Source organism: Theropithecus gelada, chromosome 7b (assembly GCF_003255815.1).
Source record: "Theropithecus gelada isolate Dixy chromosome 7b, Tgel_1.0, whole genome shotgun sequence".
NCBI classification, from domain to species: Eukaryota; Metazoa; Chordata; class Mammalia; order Primates; family Cercopithecidae; genus Theropithecus; species Theropithecus gelada.
In genome coordinates, this window is record NC_037675.1 from 46348546 (window position 1) to 46365527 (window position 16982).

General features: G+C 36.0%; 1 protein-coding gene across 3 annotated transcripts in view; it reads right to left on the bottom strand.

The window, feature by feature from the left end:
* Window positions 1-5883: 5883 nt before the first annotated feature.
* The window catches only part of KLHL28 (kelch like family member 28), a 39054-nt gene continuing 27955 nt past the window's right edge, over window positions 5884-16982 (bottom strand). For 2 of the 3 annotated variants that reach the window (XM_025393025.1, XM_025393024.1), the window contains exons 3-5: window positions 16332-16775; window positions 12913-13121; window positions 5884-10778 (exon numbers count right to left, since the gene is read on the bottom strand). In XM_025393025.1, the coding sequence (XP_025248810.1) occupies window positions 10615-10778; window positions 12913-13121; window positions 16332-16775 (817 nt within the window). In that variant the 3' untranslated portion in view covers window positions 5884-10614. The remainder of the gene's footprint in view (window positions 10779-12912; window positions 13122-16331; window positions 16776-16982) is intronic. The other variant, XM_025393026.1, reaches the window with a different exon arrangement.

Sequence of the window (16982 nt, forward strand, 5' to 3'; positions counted from 1 at the left end):
TAGAGTCAAGTAAATATTATATATAATTAAAAATTAAATCAAAAAGTATATCTTTAAAATTTAAAAGCTGAATCAAAATAACCTAACTCTACAGTCATTAGGCTAATAACCAAAGAAAAGTATTACTTCATTTGATTCTAAATCCAGTGTTCGTATCATACATCCTTGTAAAATATAATTTAAGGATGGAATAATAACAATCTTAACTTTTGGTCTTATTATTTATTGGTATTATTATTTATAGCTATGTCAGTATTGCTAATTTGAAACTATTATAGGTATGTTGTAAGATAAAGCAAATAGGTAATTATGTCAATGTTGCTAGACCAATGTTTTCAGACTAAAAAAAGATATATGGCCGGGCGCGGTGGCTCACGTCTGTAATCCCAGCACTTTGGGAGGCCGAGGCGGGGGGATCACGAGGTCAGGAGATCAAGACCATCCTGGCTAACACGATGAAACCCCGTCTCTATGAAAAATACAAAAAATTAGCCGGGCGGGGTGGCAGGCGCCTGTGGTCGCAGCTACTCGGGAGGCTGAGGCAGGAGAATGGCGTGAACCCGGGAGGCGGAGCTTGCAGTGAGCCAAGATGGCGCCACTGTATTCCAGCCTGGGTGACAGAGCGAGACTCTGTCTCAAAAAAAAAAAAAAAATATATATATATATATCAAAGCATTTAAGTAAAAGTCCTTTTCCTCTCTGTTCAAATTAAAAAAATAAAGTATTTCCTAACTCTGCCTACTAAATAGCCTATAAGCAAGGACAAATGAGAGAGCACCACTAGCACCCATATTGGGATCTCTAAATACCTTTTCCTAGCAAAAGGTACCACAGGCCCTTAAAGGACTAGGTGATTCTGGATTTGGGGAACAAAATGTAAAAGAAAACTAAAGCACAAGGATGCCTGAATTTGATACCTGAATTGTGGTTACAGGAGAGAATATCCTTATTTTTAAGACACATACACTGAAGTATTAAAGCATAAAAGGACATAATGTATTCAACTGACTTTCAAATGGCTTGAAAAAAATGAGAAAACAGAAACAAATGAAGACAAATGCTAAAAATTGGTTAATCTTGGAAAAAGTATACAAGAGTTTTAACAACTTTTCTGTAAATTTCATAATATTTTAAATTATTTCAAATAATTTAATAATTTGTTGGTACCTTTTTTAAAAAAGAAAGGAAACTTTCTTTTTCTTTGAGACGGAGTCTTGCTCTGTCACCCAGGTTAGAGTGCAGTGGCCTGATCTCAGCTCACTGCAGACTCCACCTCCCAGGTTCAAGCGAGATTCTACTGCCTCAGCCTCCCGAGTAGCTCAGATTACAGGCACCCGCCACCGCGTCCGGCTAATTTTTGTATTTTTTAGTAGAGATGGGGTTTCACCATCTTGGCCAGGCTGGTCTCAAACTCCTGACCTCATGATCCACCCGCCTCGGTCTCCCAAAGTGCTGGGCTTACAGGCATGAGCCACCGCGCCGGGCCACAAAAGGAAACTTTCAATGGAACTTAGTGGGTATCCACAGGACTAAGATGGACAATTAATTGAAATGTGTATATTGAAACAGATATGTAAAAATTTTTGGTTTCGTGATACTTAATCATTGTTGGAGGTTGATGGATCACCAGTTCATTACTCTGAAGACTGAGAAAGGAATGAATGAAACATTTTCCCCTGCCATTCTTGTATATAATGTATCTCAGAGTAACCCAGATAAGTGATGGACAAGGAAGTGCTTTCCTTTATAGGATTCCAGCTAATAAATGCAGAAGAAATGACAGAATTGGAAAAATCACCATTTTGTAACTCCTAAGGTAATATTAGGTTTGGTGCAAAAGTAACTGCGGTCTTTGCCATTACTTTAAAAGGCAAAAAGCGCAATTACATTGGCACCAACCTAATAACAGATCCAGCTGTGGCCATCAAGAGCTGTTAAAACCATCAGGGGAGAGTTTGATGGGGAACTTGATAATAGAGGGATCAGGTTAACACTTGAAACTCAAGCCTAGAAATTAATCCTAACATAACTAAAAGTGAGATAACCAGACATAGTATACCTTATGATGCAATGCAATAGGAAGTACATATCGCATCAATTACGCTTGACAAAAAAAAAAAAAAAAGAACCTGAGTCTAATCAAAACTCTACATGCACCTATACCAGTTTAAAAACAACAACAACAACAAACTTGAAGAATGGAACAATAAGATAAAAAACAGCACAAAAAAAGCAATTAGCTAAATCTAGCATGTGGGGCAATCTACTAGGCAAATGGCCTCATTTCCTCAACAAATACACGACATGAAAAAAAGGGGGTGGGAGGTAGTGACTGGTAGAGATTAAAAGGGATTTAAGAGACATAACAGTCGAATACAATGAATAAACCTCATTTAGACCCAGAAGTAAAGCAACCAATGGTAATCAAAAAAATTTTTGAGATAATCATGAAAGTTTGAATATGGACTGGGTACTAAATATTACAAAAGTAGTAACTTTTCAGTGTGAATATATCAGTGTGGCTTATAGAAAAGTAGCATAAAATTTTAAAGTGTTCTTATCAGAGATGCAACCTCATTTATTTACTGGTTATATCACATGATGTCTGGGATTTTCTTTAAAATATTCCAGCAAAAACAAAAGTGGAGTGAATAGATGAAATAGGATTAGCAAAATGTGGTTAATAGTTGATGCTGGGAGATGGGTATGTGGAGGTTTCATTTCTATGAAAAAGAAAAAAAATAAAAAGCCTGGAAGACATATCAAAACTGACTTGAACTGCTCTAATACCTATTGTCTTTTCATCACACCACTCAATTTTACTCCTAGACTTGAGTTCTGGCTCTGCACTGGAAGGTGTTTTTTTGTTGTTGTTTGTTTGTTTGTTTGTTTGTTTGTTTTTGTATTCCATTACAAGTCTATTGCTGACTCCTAAAATCTAGTCATCACAGTCTTCCACATTAGAGTTGAAACTTCCACCCCTATTATTGCCGCAAAGGAGAGGATCATCTAGTAATTTTATGAAAGGACCCAAGAGACATAACTAGACCTCTGCCAGACTAGCACTTTTCTCTATTCTCCCTTCCAGGGGGAAAAAAATCTGAGGTGACTTTTACATTCCTCTAGTGGATTATGGGATATGTCTTATATTACTCATTTACGCCTTCCACCACGTCTTGCACATACCAAACTCTCAATAACTGTCAGCTGAAAAATTTTACAATGACTTCTGAGTAATATGAAAGCTATTTCTGCATGCATTAGAATAAAAAGGCAGAACTAAAAAAGCATCTATGTGGCCAAGAAATGTCAATTTCAATATTTTAATGTGTACTCCATTCAAAATGCATTATTTACATTTTCTGTGTCATCTATAATACACTTTAAACACTTCAGGATATGTCTGTTAAGTTCCAACTTCAACTCTAGGAGTTGCCCTCATTAAGAATGCAGTTGAGGTCCTTAATATCAAAAGAAAGGAAATCAGTGTATCAAAAACAAGTCTGCACTCCCATGTTGATTGCAGCACTAGTCACAATAGCCAAGATACAGTATTAGAGTGTGCATCAATGGTTGAATGGATAAAATGTGGTACATATATATAATGGACTATTCAGTCATAAAAAGAATAAAATCCTGTCATTTGAAACAACATGGATAGAAATGGACATTATGTTAAGCGAAATAAGCCAGACAAACATTGCATGCCCTTACTCATGTAGGAGCAATAAAAACTTGAACTCATGGAGGAAGAGAATAGAATGATGATTACCAGAGACTGGGAAGGGTAGTGGGGAAAAGGGAAAAGAGTGGATGGTTAATGGGTACAAAAATACAGTTAAATAGAAGGAATAAGACCTAGTGTTTGGCAACACACATGGGGCCTGTCGGTGGGACAAAGGAAGGGAGAGCATCAGGATAAATAGCTAACGCATGTGGAGCTTAATACCTAGGTGATGGGTTAATAGGTGCAGTAAACCACCCTAGTACACGTTTACAAATTTAACAAACCTGAGGTCCTCTGCATGTATCCTGGAACTTATAATAAGTTTTTTTTTTTTTTTTTTTTAAAGATACAGTGTTCGGTAGCACAATAGGGCAACTATAGTTAACATTAATTTATTTCATATTTGAAAATAACTAAAAGAGTAGAATTGGAATGTTCCTTTTTTTTTTTTTTTTTTTTTTGAGATGGAGTCTCGCTCTGTCCCCCAGGCTGGAGTACAGTGGTGCGATCTCAGCTCACTGCAAGCTCCGCCTCCCGGGTTTACGACATTCTCCTGCCTCAGCCTCCCGAGTAGCTGGGACTACAGGCGCCCGCCACCTCGCCTGGCTAGTTTTTTGTATTTTAGTAGAGACGGGGTTTCACCGTGTTAGCCTGTATGGTCTCGATCTCCTGACCTCGTGATTCGCCCGTCTTGGCCTCCCAAAGTGCTGGGATTACAGGCTTGAGCCACCGCGCCGGCTAGAATTGGAATGTTCCTAACACAACCGATAAAAGTTTGGGGTGATGGGTACCCCAATTACCCATTTGATCACTGCATATTATATGCTTGTATCAAAATACCATCTGCACCCCATAAGTATGTACAACTGTTTTGTATCATAGCAAATTATTTTTATACCTTTTTTAAAAGACTGGAGTTAAGGGGTGGCTAGCTAGCATTCTATCTAGGAAATTCATGCTGAAAGCAACTTCAAGTACTTCTGTTATCTATCCATAATCTAATCAGTATCCAATGCTTTGCTAATTAGCATATTAAATATCAGAAGCATTTCTTGGGGAAGTGGCTCATGGACTACAATGATATCAGAAAGGTGCTCTTGACCTGGCATGGTGGCTCATGCCTGTAAATCCAGAAATCTAGCACTTTCAGAGGCGGAGGTGGGAGAATGACTTAAGGCAAGGAGTTCGAGAACACCCCGGCCAACATAGCAAGACCTCATCTCTACAAAATAAAAATTAAAAATTAGCCAGGCAGTGGCCCACACCTGTATTTCCAGCTACTCAGGAGGCAGAGGCAGTAGGATCATTTGAGCCCAAAAAATGGAGGCTGCAGTGAGCCAAGACTGTGCCACCGCCACTGCACTCTAGCCTGTGCAACAAAGTGAGACTCTATCTCAAAAAAAAAAAAAAAAGGAAGGTTACTTTTACTTATAAAGACTGAATCCATTCAGGCTTGTAGTTTACCACTTCCTAAAAAAAGCCAACCAAGTCTCAACTGCTTGTTTCTTTGGGATTGCTGGTTACCTGATACTGACCACAAAAGTAATGAAATCCTCTTGGATATTACAGTGTCTGCCTCAAGTAAACCTTTCAAAAGGCTGGTTAGAGAATCTAAAAGGACGGAAAGCTGGGACTGCAATGGGCTTACTGAACACTTTTACTCTTGTTTTACTTAAGCTTCTTTAGTAAATGTCTGAATGTGTGGCAGAATTGGCTTAAGAAATTTTTTTTTTTTTTTTTTTTTTGAGACGGAGTCTTGCTCTGTTGCCCAGGCTGGAATGCATTGGCATATCGGTTCACTGCAAACTCCGCCTCCCGGGTTCATTCCTGCCTCAGCCTCCTAAGTAGCTGGGATTACAGGCATACGCCACCATGCCTGCTAATTTTTGTATTTTTAGTAGAGACGGGGTTTCACTATGTTGGCCAGGCTGGTCTCAAACTACTGACCTCAGGTAATCCGCCCGCATCAGCCTCCCAAAGTGCTGGGATTACAGACGTGAGTCACTGCACCAGGCCTGGCCTAAGACAGGTTTTCATTGTAACCTGCTAATGAGGATGTAAAGGTGTGGCTACTCTATGGCTACTACCTATCTATGCATAAAACCCTAAGAGATGAGCATGACAAAGTTAGCTTGGTTCAGTTCACAATTATCATATGACATATACAAAGTAGATTTTTCATTTTTATTTTAAACATTTTACATTAAATGAAATTTAACCATAATAATTACAGAACATTACCACAATAATATACACAAATAACCTTTAAAATAAAAAAAGAATACAATTTTCAACTAGTTAAATGACACTTTAGTATGTAAACATAAATAAAATAAAACCCTGATGCTAAAAAGGTACATGTTCAGAGGTAAAATACATATACAAAAACATTTAAACTACCACAACTAGATCACATTCTTTGCAAGAGAGTACAAATATTAGTACTCTACAGCTACAAAATTTCAGAATCCTGTTAAAATCAAAACCGTTGCTGGTTTATAATACACAGCACAATTCATAAGGCAAAAATATAGGCATTATCATCCAGTTCTTTAATTTCACTTGTATTTTAAGGCAAACTTGGAACTTTTTGCTTAGTATTTAAAAATAAATGGGACTTACACATGATAACTTGACAAAATTAACAATAAATTATCTCTAGTTAAAGATGTATAATATAAAAAACATATGGATAACAATTTTTCTCTCTGCAGAGATGTAAACTGGATTTTTATTTGACTCCATATTCACACCAGTAGGAAAATTTGTAAACCTATTGTATTAAAAATGTATTGTATTCCTCACTCTTTTCAAATGTGTATTAACACCAAATCAATGTACTGTAAGTGAAAATCCAGTGCATATCCAGCCATAGAATAACTGTTATCTAATTAAATCATGTCTAATTAAAGTGCTGTTTACAAAGGGAAAAAAGGTTAAGAAGTAGAACTGGATGTTAACTTGACATGTGACATCTTATAATTCCTTAACTTTTAGACTACAGAGGTTATGAGGTTATCACAAGTTTACTGAACTTGAAGCAGTAAGTGTTTATTGTAGAATCTGATTTTCCTGAAAATGAGCACTTAGGTGACAATACTAGGAATCCAACACCAAAACTGAAAATAAACATGACATGTACATATATTTCTCTCAATGTCAGCCAGAGCCTTGATACTACAGGAAATATATATATTTAAAATTTCTATAGTTTTCTTACTAGAAAATACATTATCCAATTCTAGGAGATTTGGAGTTCTATAAATATTAGGTTTTTAAATATTTCTTTTTCATGCCAATAAAACCTAATTGGACACTAAGGAATTGCTTATGCATAAACTAGGTCTCTAATCACTTCTTATGATGTCAGAGATAAGGAATTAGATTCATCCTTCACCAAAATAGTTATTAGGGTCTCTCCCACTATATTTTACTCTCTCTGAGTGAAAGAGTCTATCTTATCTCTCTAGCTCCAACAGCATCTAACAGAATATCTCATACATATAGTAAACCCTCCATATGTGTCAGATTATCAAACTAAAATTTCAAAACCTAATGCCATTTTCCTGTCACTTGATACCACTTCCTATAATTTAATATTCACTCATATTTAAAACAATAACAGCAATAACATAGAATTTATAAATATCCTTGGAGCTACATTAAAAGTCATTTACATTCTATTACAACATCCATGATTATTGAATAGCCAAAGGTGCCTAACAGATTAAGTCATTATAATTATAGAAGGCAAGTATCTTGCAACTGATTACATTAATTTCTATTTCCCAGTGCTGCTCTTTTCCAAAATATTTCTGGGAAATCTTAAATAGCTTTTCTCTTCGTGCCTGAATATGTATAATTATTTCTAATACTTTTAATCATGAGGATTTATAACCAAACATTTTGATCCTTTTTAACATTAGAAACATGTGGCTTTAAATTCACAATTTGTCAGCAGAGTGTTCACAATGAAACTTCTCACAAATTTGTAAAAGAAGGCGCTAATGTAAACATATTAGTTGTCAGGTCAGATTAGTAGCTCTGGTTGCTACAAATAGTACAGTAGGTTAAGCAGTTCTAAAATAAATATACTTATAAATTTTGAACATTTTTCCTCTTCCCTTCACAGATTTTCATAATTTGTTTACTGGTGTATGGCTCCTACTACTGCCCAAGATATTTCACATTTAGTCTTCATCAAGATGAAATTTAGATTTTTCAAAAACAATGACCAGTATATGTTTTTGATCTAATTTACCAAATGATTATACACTAATTTGATAGTGGAGATGATACATGAGTAAAATGTTAAAATACAATGTATAGAATAGATGTTTTTATAATTAAAATCATTTTCTTTCTTTTTTTTTGTATTTTTTGAGGCGGAGTTTCACTCTTGTTGCCCAGGCTGGAGTGCAATGGTGCAAGCCTGGCTCACTACAACCCCTGCCTCCCGAGTTCAAGCGATTCTCCTGCCTCAGCCTCCCAAGTAGCTGGGATTACAGGCACCTGCCACAATGCCCAGCTAATTTTTTTTTATTTTTAATAGAGACAGGGTTTCACCATGTTGGCTAGGTTGGTCTTGAACTCCTGACCTCAGGTGATACACCCGCCTCGGCTTCTCCAAGTGCTGGGATTACAGGCATGAGCCACCGCACCCGTCCTAAAATCATTTTCCATAGTCTTTCAAATTCCCTTATCTTTTGGGAATAGGGGATTAAAAATAGTATAAGAGGATATATTTAATAATTTAATTGCTATAAACAAAACTGAATTGGGAATTTAAAACTAAATATGTGATGAATCTATTTTAAATTGCTGTTCTTTAAAGTCTGGGCCAACTACAATAGTGCACCTATTTCTATGCAATAGATTTATTCAAATCAATGAAAAAGTTATTGCTATATATTATTATGTTATTCAGACAAGCAACGTAGAAAATACTCAGACTATCAATCATATTAGTTGCTCCTGTTGAGTTCTAAATTAGAAGAGACTAAAAATCACTTGCAAGGTTTTATAATCTGTGCAAATATTCATAAAGCATGATACTACGTTTATGATTAAAAATGATTTTACATAGTTTTGTAGTATATATTCAAATCTACAACTGGCAGTTTATGGAAGAACAAAGAACTGTAAATTGCCTTGCTATAGTATTCAAGAAATAAACATATATACTAACAAATGAACCTATGTTTTATCATTACAAATGGCTTCTTAACAATAGTCTAGAACATTATGGCACTTAAGAATATAATATCAATTTTTTTCTTAGGAAAAATTATACACTGGTCTTGCGGAGACTTTATAAGGAGATCGCAGACAGGTTTAAAAAAAAAATCAAGGAAAAGAAAATCAAATGACTACAGTTCCAAAATGCAAGTAGCAACATCATAATAAAATGCAAGTGAATGTGTTTAAGACTAACAGACATTTACTAAAACATGCTAAAATCAAATAAGTTAACCACTTCCTTTAAATAAGCTGTCACTGGCTACAGCAAACAATTTCACTTTAAAAGATCATTTCTTTAATCAAAGTAGAACTCAACTTAGAACCATTACTCAAGTAAACATTGAGTTCCAGTTTTCCTCAATAACATTAAAATATTCAGTTACCTAAGAAATGTACAAAGTAATGCATAACTGCCTAGTGCTTTATATTTAATGCATATATTTCTGTTTTTAAGAAGGACATGTAATATCTAGCACAAGAAGAAAGAAGATCAAAAGTGTAACTTTCTTTAAATCACTATTCAGGAACCATGAAAAGCATAACAAAGGCCATTTTGATGATTTTTGGATGTTAACATTAGTGTAATCACTAACATTTTTAATAAGCACAAATGAATCAAACCATTAAAAATGCAAAAGACTATCAAAACATGTCATGCATATCTCATACTGAACATCCAAAAGGACATCAGTTACAGCCTTGTTACAAATCTTACAGTTAGCACCATTTTTATATCTGAACACTTTGAAAAAGCAAAGATCTTAAAAAACTAAAATTATTATAAGGATATATGAAAAAAATTAATATGCACTAAGAATGGTACTAAACACTGCTCAAATATTTACATCAGCACTGGAAGGCCTGCTGTACTACTGAAGAAAAACTGAAACAACTGATGTACTTAAACTCCTATCCATGCTAACCATAGCATAGATAGGTAATTAAATTCATCCAACGTTAACCTGTCCATCTGCAAAAGGCATTAAACAGTAAATATCTGACTTCCTAAAATAGGGCCCCAAATATCATGATAGTAAAAGCAATTGTCTTAAAAATTTATTACATCCCTAGCCCTAAAACCATTTAGCAGGAAGAGTATTCAGATGACTACTTATGGCATGTTATTTACAACCCTTAGAAGTACCAAAATAAAAAGCAGCCCTTTATTTGTTTTAAAACAAATGAAAAATGTGAAGCATTTACATCCAAGAAGCAGTATCAGCACTCTGTCCATTCATTCAATACACTCCAGCACCTAAAGCATCGCTCATCCTAGTAAATCATGGTATCAGGGAAGGAAAGCCAGAAATTAAAAAAAAAAAAAAAAAAGCAGCAACGTTTTCTCTACACATACACTTATGAACATAAAACTAGTATATCTCAGTCTTCGGGGAAAAAGTGCACAATTCAATTGACAAGGTCTTTACTTTTTTTTTTTCTCTTTTTTCTTTTTGATTATTGATTTACTGTGTAATCAAGAGCAACCAAAACTACTTGTCAATTAAAAGTACCCAACAAAACTTTGAGTCTTCATGCCACTTCAAGTTAAAAAGAAAGCAATGCAGCTTGTGGGTTTCAGAAAACTGGGCCATCTGTTCATGCAGTACAAGTTTCACCACCATACTATTTCCGAGAGTTCACATTTGTCAAAGTGCAGTTAACCCAAAATTGCAGCGACAGTATATCATACCAGCTGAATCCAGCCACGTATCTGAGATAGGATCATATTTCTGCACTGTATTCAGATAGGAAGACCCTGAGTGACCACCGACAACATAAAGGTAGTTATCGATTACAGCAGCACCAACTCCTAGGAAAGGGTAGCAAAAAAAAGAAACATGTTAACCATGAAGTATTACTTTTTCAAACTAAAAATAAATTTGTATTTTAATGTTTTATTAAAAGACATTTTAACAATCTATTATTAATTATAGTATACAAGCAATATACACTAGTCATCCCCTTATCTGAGTTTTTGCTTTCCATGCTTTCAGTTACCTGCAGTCAACCATGACTAGAAAATAGGGAGTACTGTACAGTAAGATATTTTGAGGAAAACCACATCCACGTAACTTTTATTACAATCTATTGTAACAATTGTTCTATTATTGTTGTCACTAATCTCTCACTCTGACTAATTTACAAACTAAACCTTATCATAGATATATATGTATAGGAAAAAACATTACACATATAGGGTTTGGTACTATCTGAAGTTTTAGTCCACCAGGGTTCTTGGAACATATCTCCTGTGGGTATGGGGTACCTACTGGAACAATATGCGCTTGATGGAAAAATAAAATCCTTAAAACAAAATAAGAGTTATTGAGGTGGGAGGATGGCTGGAGGCCAAAAGTTTGAGGCAGCAGTGAGCTATGACTATACCACTGCATCCCTACCTGGCTGGACAGAGTAGGGCCCTGTCTAAAAACTAAACTAAAATAAATAAAAGCAAGAGTTGAAGTCTTCCTTTACCTCTCCTCTCTAATCCTACTCTTCCTTCCCCTTCAGTAAAATGGAGTATATATCTTTCCATAGGCTTTTTTTTTAAAAATTTCATTTCATTCTAGAAAAATCATTTTATGAGGCTTTCAAATACACTGAAATATTTAAAATATATTAAATGACATAATGTATGCTTCAAAAAATTCTACTTTAGATGTTATCGTATATAGTTCTAAAAAGAAACAGTTTACCCCAATTTTTTAAGTTCTCATTGTTTCTGTGGCTTTCCCTCTCAAGGATACGAAAGAAACAAATTATAGTAAACACTAAAATAGTTCATTTCAACTTGTCCTTTCAGTTTCTCTTGCATGTTTGTTTCAAGAGGTTCTTTAATCATAAATATAGGTTGAACATCCAATAACCAAAAATATGAAATCCAAAGTGCTCCAACATCTGAAACTTTTTTTTTTTTTTGAGACGGAGTCTCACTCTGTCTCCCAAGCTAGAGTGCAGTGGCGCGATCTCAGTTCAAGTGATTCTCATGCCTCAGCCTCCCAAGTAGCTGACACTATAGGCATGTGCCACCATGCCAGGCTAATTTTGTATTTTTAGTAGAGACGGAGTTTCACCATGTTGCCCAGGCTGGTCTTGAACTCCTGACCTCAAGCGATCCTCCCACCTCGGCCTCCCAAAGTGCTGGGATTACAGGCGTAAGCCACATTGTGCCTGGCCCAACATCTGAAACTTTTTGAGCACCATATGATACTCAAAGAAAGTGTTCACTTAAGCATTTCACACTTTAGGGTTTTTGAACTTGGCATGCTCAACCTGGTAAGCATAGTGCAAATATTCCAAAATCCCCAATCCAAAACCTGAAACAATTCTGGTCCTAAGCATTTTGGATAGGAAATATTCAACCTGTATGAGGAGTGCTCCCTAAAGCATTTCCATCAGTATCTAAAAACCTTTCCCTTAAAATGATGTGATGAGTTTGAGTTCAAAGAAAACAATTTCTCCCAAACCACAAGAGTGGATTTGTTTTTTTTCTATGAACTCTGAAATCCAACCTTTTTGATCAACTATACCCCTTGGGGAAGAAAGAACATTTGAAAGTGAACATACAGATTACTGATATACAATAGAAAACAAAACAGAACAATCCGAGGATTGTATATATGTAACATATGAAAAGAGGACATTTGTTACATGGACAAAAAGAGCTTCTATAAATATACACTCCAGTATAAGCACTTCACAAAATGTATTCAGCAAGTTTGAGAAACAATAATATGCACACTGGCATGTAAAAGTCATAAGAAATCTATATACTTTTGTCTAGCTAATTGTCTTTCAAGTTTACCACATACAAGTTGTTTTTTTTTTTTTTTTTTCTGGACTAGTAATATTCCTACTGCTATATTCCAAGGAGCTATTATTACAATGACATCATTATAGAAAACATTGCCTTATGTGTTAGGAAATTAATAAATTTTTATTACCTGTTCTAGGTTCTTTCATTGGTCTACACACAGTCCACTGATTTTGATGAGGATCGTATCTTTCAATGCTGGACAAATGTGAGACTCCATTATGTCCACCCACCACAAAAATAAAGCCTAGCATGACACCCACGCCAAAGTGAATCCTTTTATCTGCCATGGATGCAACCATCTCCCAGGAGTCCTTACTTGGATCATAACGCTCCACACTGCAAATATTTAAAAAAAACATTTAATTTACAGATCTTTTGTGTCATTCTTCCTGTCAAAGCAAAACTAAAACCCACTACAGCTTTAAAAGTTCACGTAATAGAGAGATATTAAATAAGACTAGTCTGCCACAAATGCTTAGGTTTTGCTGATAAGATTGTAAGGATAAAAGCTTACCTTGTAAACAGGGTGCAATTCCATATGCTATTCCATTATATTGTGCAAGCAGCAAAGTATATTAAGAGCATAGAACTTGGAGTCAGAAAACCTGGGTTCAAGTACTAATTCTGTATACCTGGGGCTGAATGAACCTTAGCTCTACTGCTGTGGATTTGTGTAATCCTGAATAAGTCATTTCCTCTAACCTGCAAAAATGAGGATAGTGCAACCTCAAGGGATTCATGTAAGAATAAAGTCAAATGAGTATGCACGTGACTTTGAAAACCACTAATTGAATACAGATTTTTTTTTTTTTTTTTTTTTGAGACGGAGTCTCGCTCTGTCACCCAGGCTGGAGTGTGGCGCGATCTCGGCTCACTGCAAGCTCCGCCTCCCGGGTACACGCCATTCTCCCGGCTCAGCCTCCCGAGTAGCTGGGACTACAGGCGCCCGCCACCACACCCGGCTAATTTTTTTGTATTTTTAGTAGAGACGGGGTTTCACCATGTTAGCCAGGATGGTCTGGATCTCCTGACCTCGTGATCCAGCCGTCTCGGCCTCCCAAAGTGCTGGGACTACAAGCGTGAGCCACCACGCCCGGCCAGATTTTTTTTTTGTTCCTAAACTTTATTTATTTATTTTAGAGACAGGTCTTGCTCTGTCACCTAGGATAGAGTGCAGTGGCACAATCATAGCTCACTGCAGTCTCAAAATTCCGGGACTAAAGTGATCTTTCTGTCTCAGTCTCCTGAGTAGCTAGGAGTAAAGGTACATGCCCCCATGCCTGGCTTGAATACAGAGGTTTTTAGGATCTTCTATACAGTTAAGGGAAAGAGAAGAGGAAGAGAAGGGGGGGGGGGACTTTTCCCCCCCCCTCACAGAATTCATGTGGCTTACTGCAAAGCAGTCACTGTAGATTGCATAGCACAAATTGGCTAATCATATAATCTCAGGGTGATTTAGGAGTACTCAGGAATTTGAGTCAAGGCTGTGTTCCAGAGAACCTGTGGCATTTCCAAGCTGCATTATGGAATCCAAATTAAATTAGAATTTTCAAAAAGGCTTCCATAGAAAATTCTAGCAGCTGTTTAAGACTATGATTTCCTCTGAAGGGGCACAAAGGCACAGAGGTAAGATTGTTGGGCTTGTTCTGGCCCTAACCTAATTTCCTGAAAAAATCATAAGCATTTAACAGGCTGTGACACTATTCTGGAGTTCATAATAGAGACTGGGTAACAATGTTTCTGAAAGAACTCCGGGATAGAATCCATTAGACCAAAATCATTGAAGAAGAGTTGATGAACTGCAGCAAGACTTTCAAGATAATCAAATTTAAAATACTTAACCTTTTATCTTACAAATTGTGGCCAGAAATTTTTCAAAGAATAGAAATGCATGTCTATGTCCCAAATACTTTTCCTTCAACTAAGGGCAAAAAATAAATAAATAAATAAATAAAAGGAGGAATACTTTGGCTTCAATAGAAGTAAAAATTTACAGATGAAATGCTGTTGTGCCATCACTTTCTCAGTCAACAAACCTTGGCATTTGTAGAGGATGGGTTCCAGGATCCACCCCATCCCAAGGATACCAAAATCTGCAGGTACTCAAGTTCCTTATATAAAACAGTATAATATTTGCATATAAGCTACACATATCCTCTTGTATACTTTAAATCATCTCTAGATTACTTATGATACTATGCAAATAGCTGTTATACTATATTATTTTGTTTTTTATTATTGCAAATTTTTTCAAATATTTTTGATCCACAGTTGGTTGAATCTGTGGATGTAGAACTGATGGATATGGAGGGCTGACTGTATGCCCTCTCATTAAAATACTCACAATCAAAATAACACAAACTACTCTAATTACTATTAAAGATACAATCTTTTCTTTTCTTCTTCTTCTTTTTTTTTTTTTTTTTTTTTTTTTGAGACAGGGTCTCACTGTGTTGCCCAGGCTGGAGTGTAGTAGTGCATTCAAGGCTCACTGCAGCCTCAACCTCCTGGGCTCAAGCAATCCTCCCACATCAGACTCCCAAAGTATTGGGATTACAGGCATGAACTGCCACACCTGACCAAAGATAAAACCTTTGGAACATCAATTTTCAATAAAGGTTCAGAATTATTATTAATTTCTCATATAACTAATTACTTCATACTTTTATTTTCTCATATATATTTCTCCTTTATTCAGATAATACTACAGAATACAGATATCACAAATTCAAACTCCGGCACAAGTCAAATACCTGATGATACATATATGATTACAGAAAAAAATTCAGAAAGGAATATTTAAATAAGGTTTTAAGTTTATGATGCATTATAATATTGTATAGACATACAGGAATTAAATTTCTACTTCTTTATTCTATTAAGCAATACAATAAGAGACAATTTACATACTGTGCACATAGATGTACACACTGCACAAAATCTAAAGTTGTCTAACTTCATCTTATTTTTAGGTTTCTGAGTTTTAAAATCTAGTCCATTTATTTATTTATTTATTTATTTATTTATTTTTTTGAGACGGAGTCTCGCTCTGCCGCCCAGGCTGGAGTGCAGTGGCCGGATCTCAGCTCACTGCAAGCTCCGCCTCCCGGGTTCACGCCATTCTCCTGCCTCAGCCTCCCGAGTAGTTGGGACTACAGGCACCCGCCACCGCACCCGGCTAGTTTTTTGTATTTTTTAGTAGAGACGGGGTTTCACCGTGTTAGCCAGGATGGTCTCGATCTCCTGACCTCGTGATCCGCCCGTCTCGGCCTCCCAAAGTGCTGGGATTACAGGCTTGAGCCACCGCGCCCGGCCATCTAGTCCATTTATACTGAATGAATGTAAAATTTAATGAGAGGGATTTGATTGTTAGGTTTGTATTAAATTCCCATTTAAAACAATTACAATTATATCCATGGAGCAGATTAAGTTTCCCAAATGCCGGAAGTTCATTCATACACACAAATTGTTTAAACTCAGAAATTATTGCTAATGAGACTTTTAAAAATCCACAAACATATACGATTTAATTATTAAGTTAAATACCTGTTCATGTGGGCAGGACCATATCCACCAATGGCATATATCATTCCATCCAATACAGCTGCAGCAAAACAACTTCTTGTTGTAGTCATTGGTGCCACAGGTTGCCATTTTCTTATTTTGGGAATGTACTTCTCTACAGATTGTAAATAAGATTGTCCGTCATAACCACCTAAGGCATAAAGTTCTCCTGCAAGTACTACTACTCCAAGAGTACTTCGGCTTTCATTCATTCTCTCTAGAGAAGTCCAAGTATTTGTATCAGGATTCCAGCATTCTACTGAATTTTCATGTTTTCTGATAGTGACACCAGGACGCACATTAGTTTCAATACCACCTATAACATACACTTTTTGGTCTAAAACGCATATTCCAAATTCATAGCGAGGAATGTTTAGGGGTGCCAAACCAATCCAAGAGTCATTCTGAGGAAAGTACATCTCCACACTAAAGAATAAGCAGAAAAAAATTAAAATTTAAAAACCAAATTTTTAATCTTATTAGAAATCAGGGACACAAAAATTAAAACCACAATAAACCATGACACACCTTCCAAAGTGGCAAAAAATGTAGTCAGATAATAATTGTTGGCAAGAATGTGTAGCAAGAAATGCATACTCCGTTGGTGAGACTGCAAACTTGTATAAATTACTC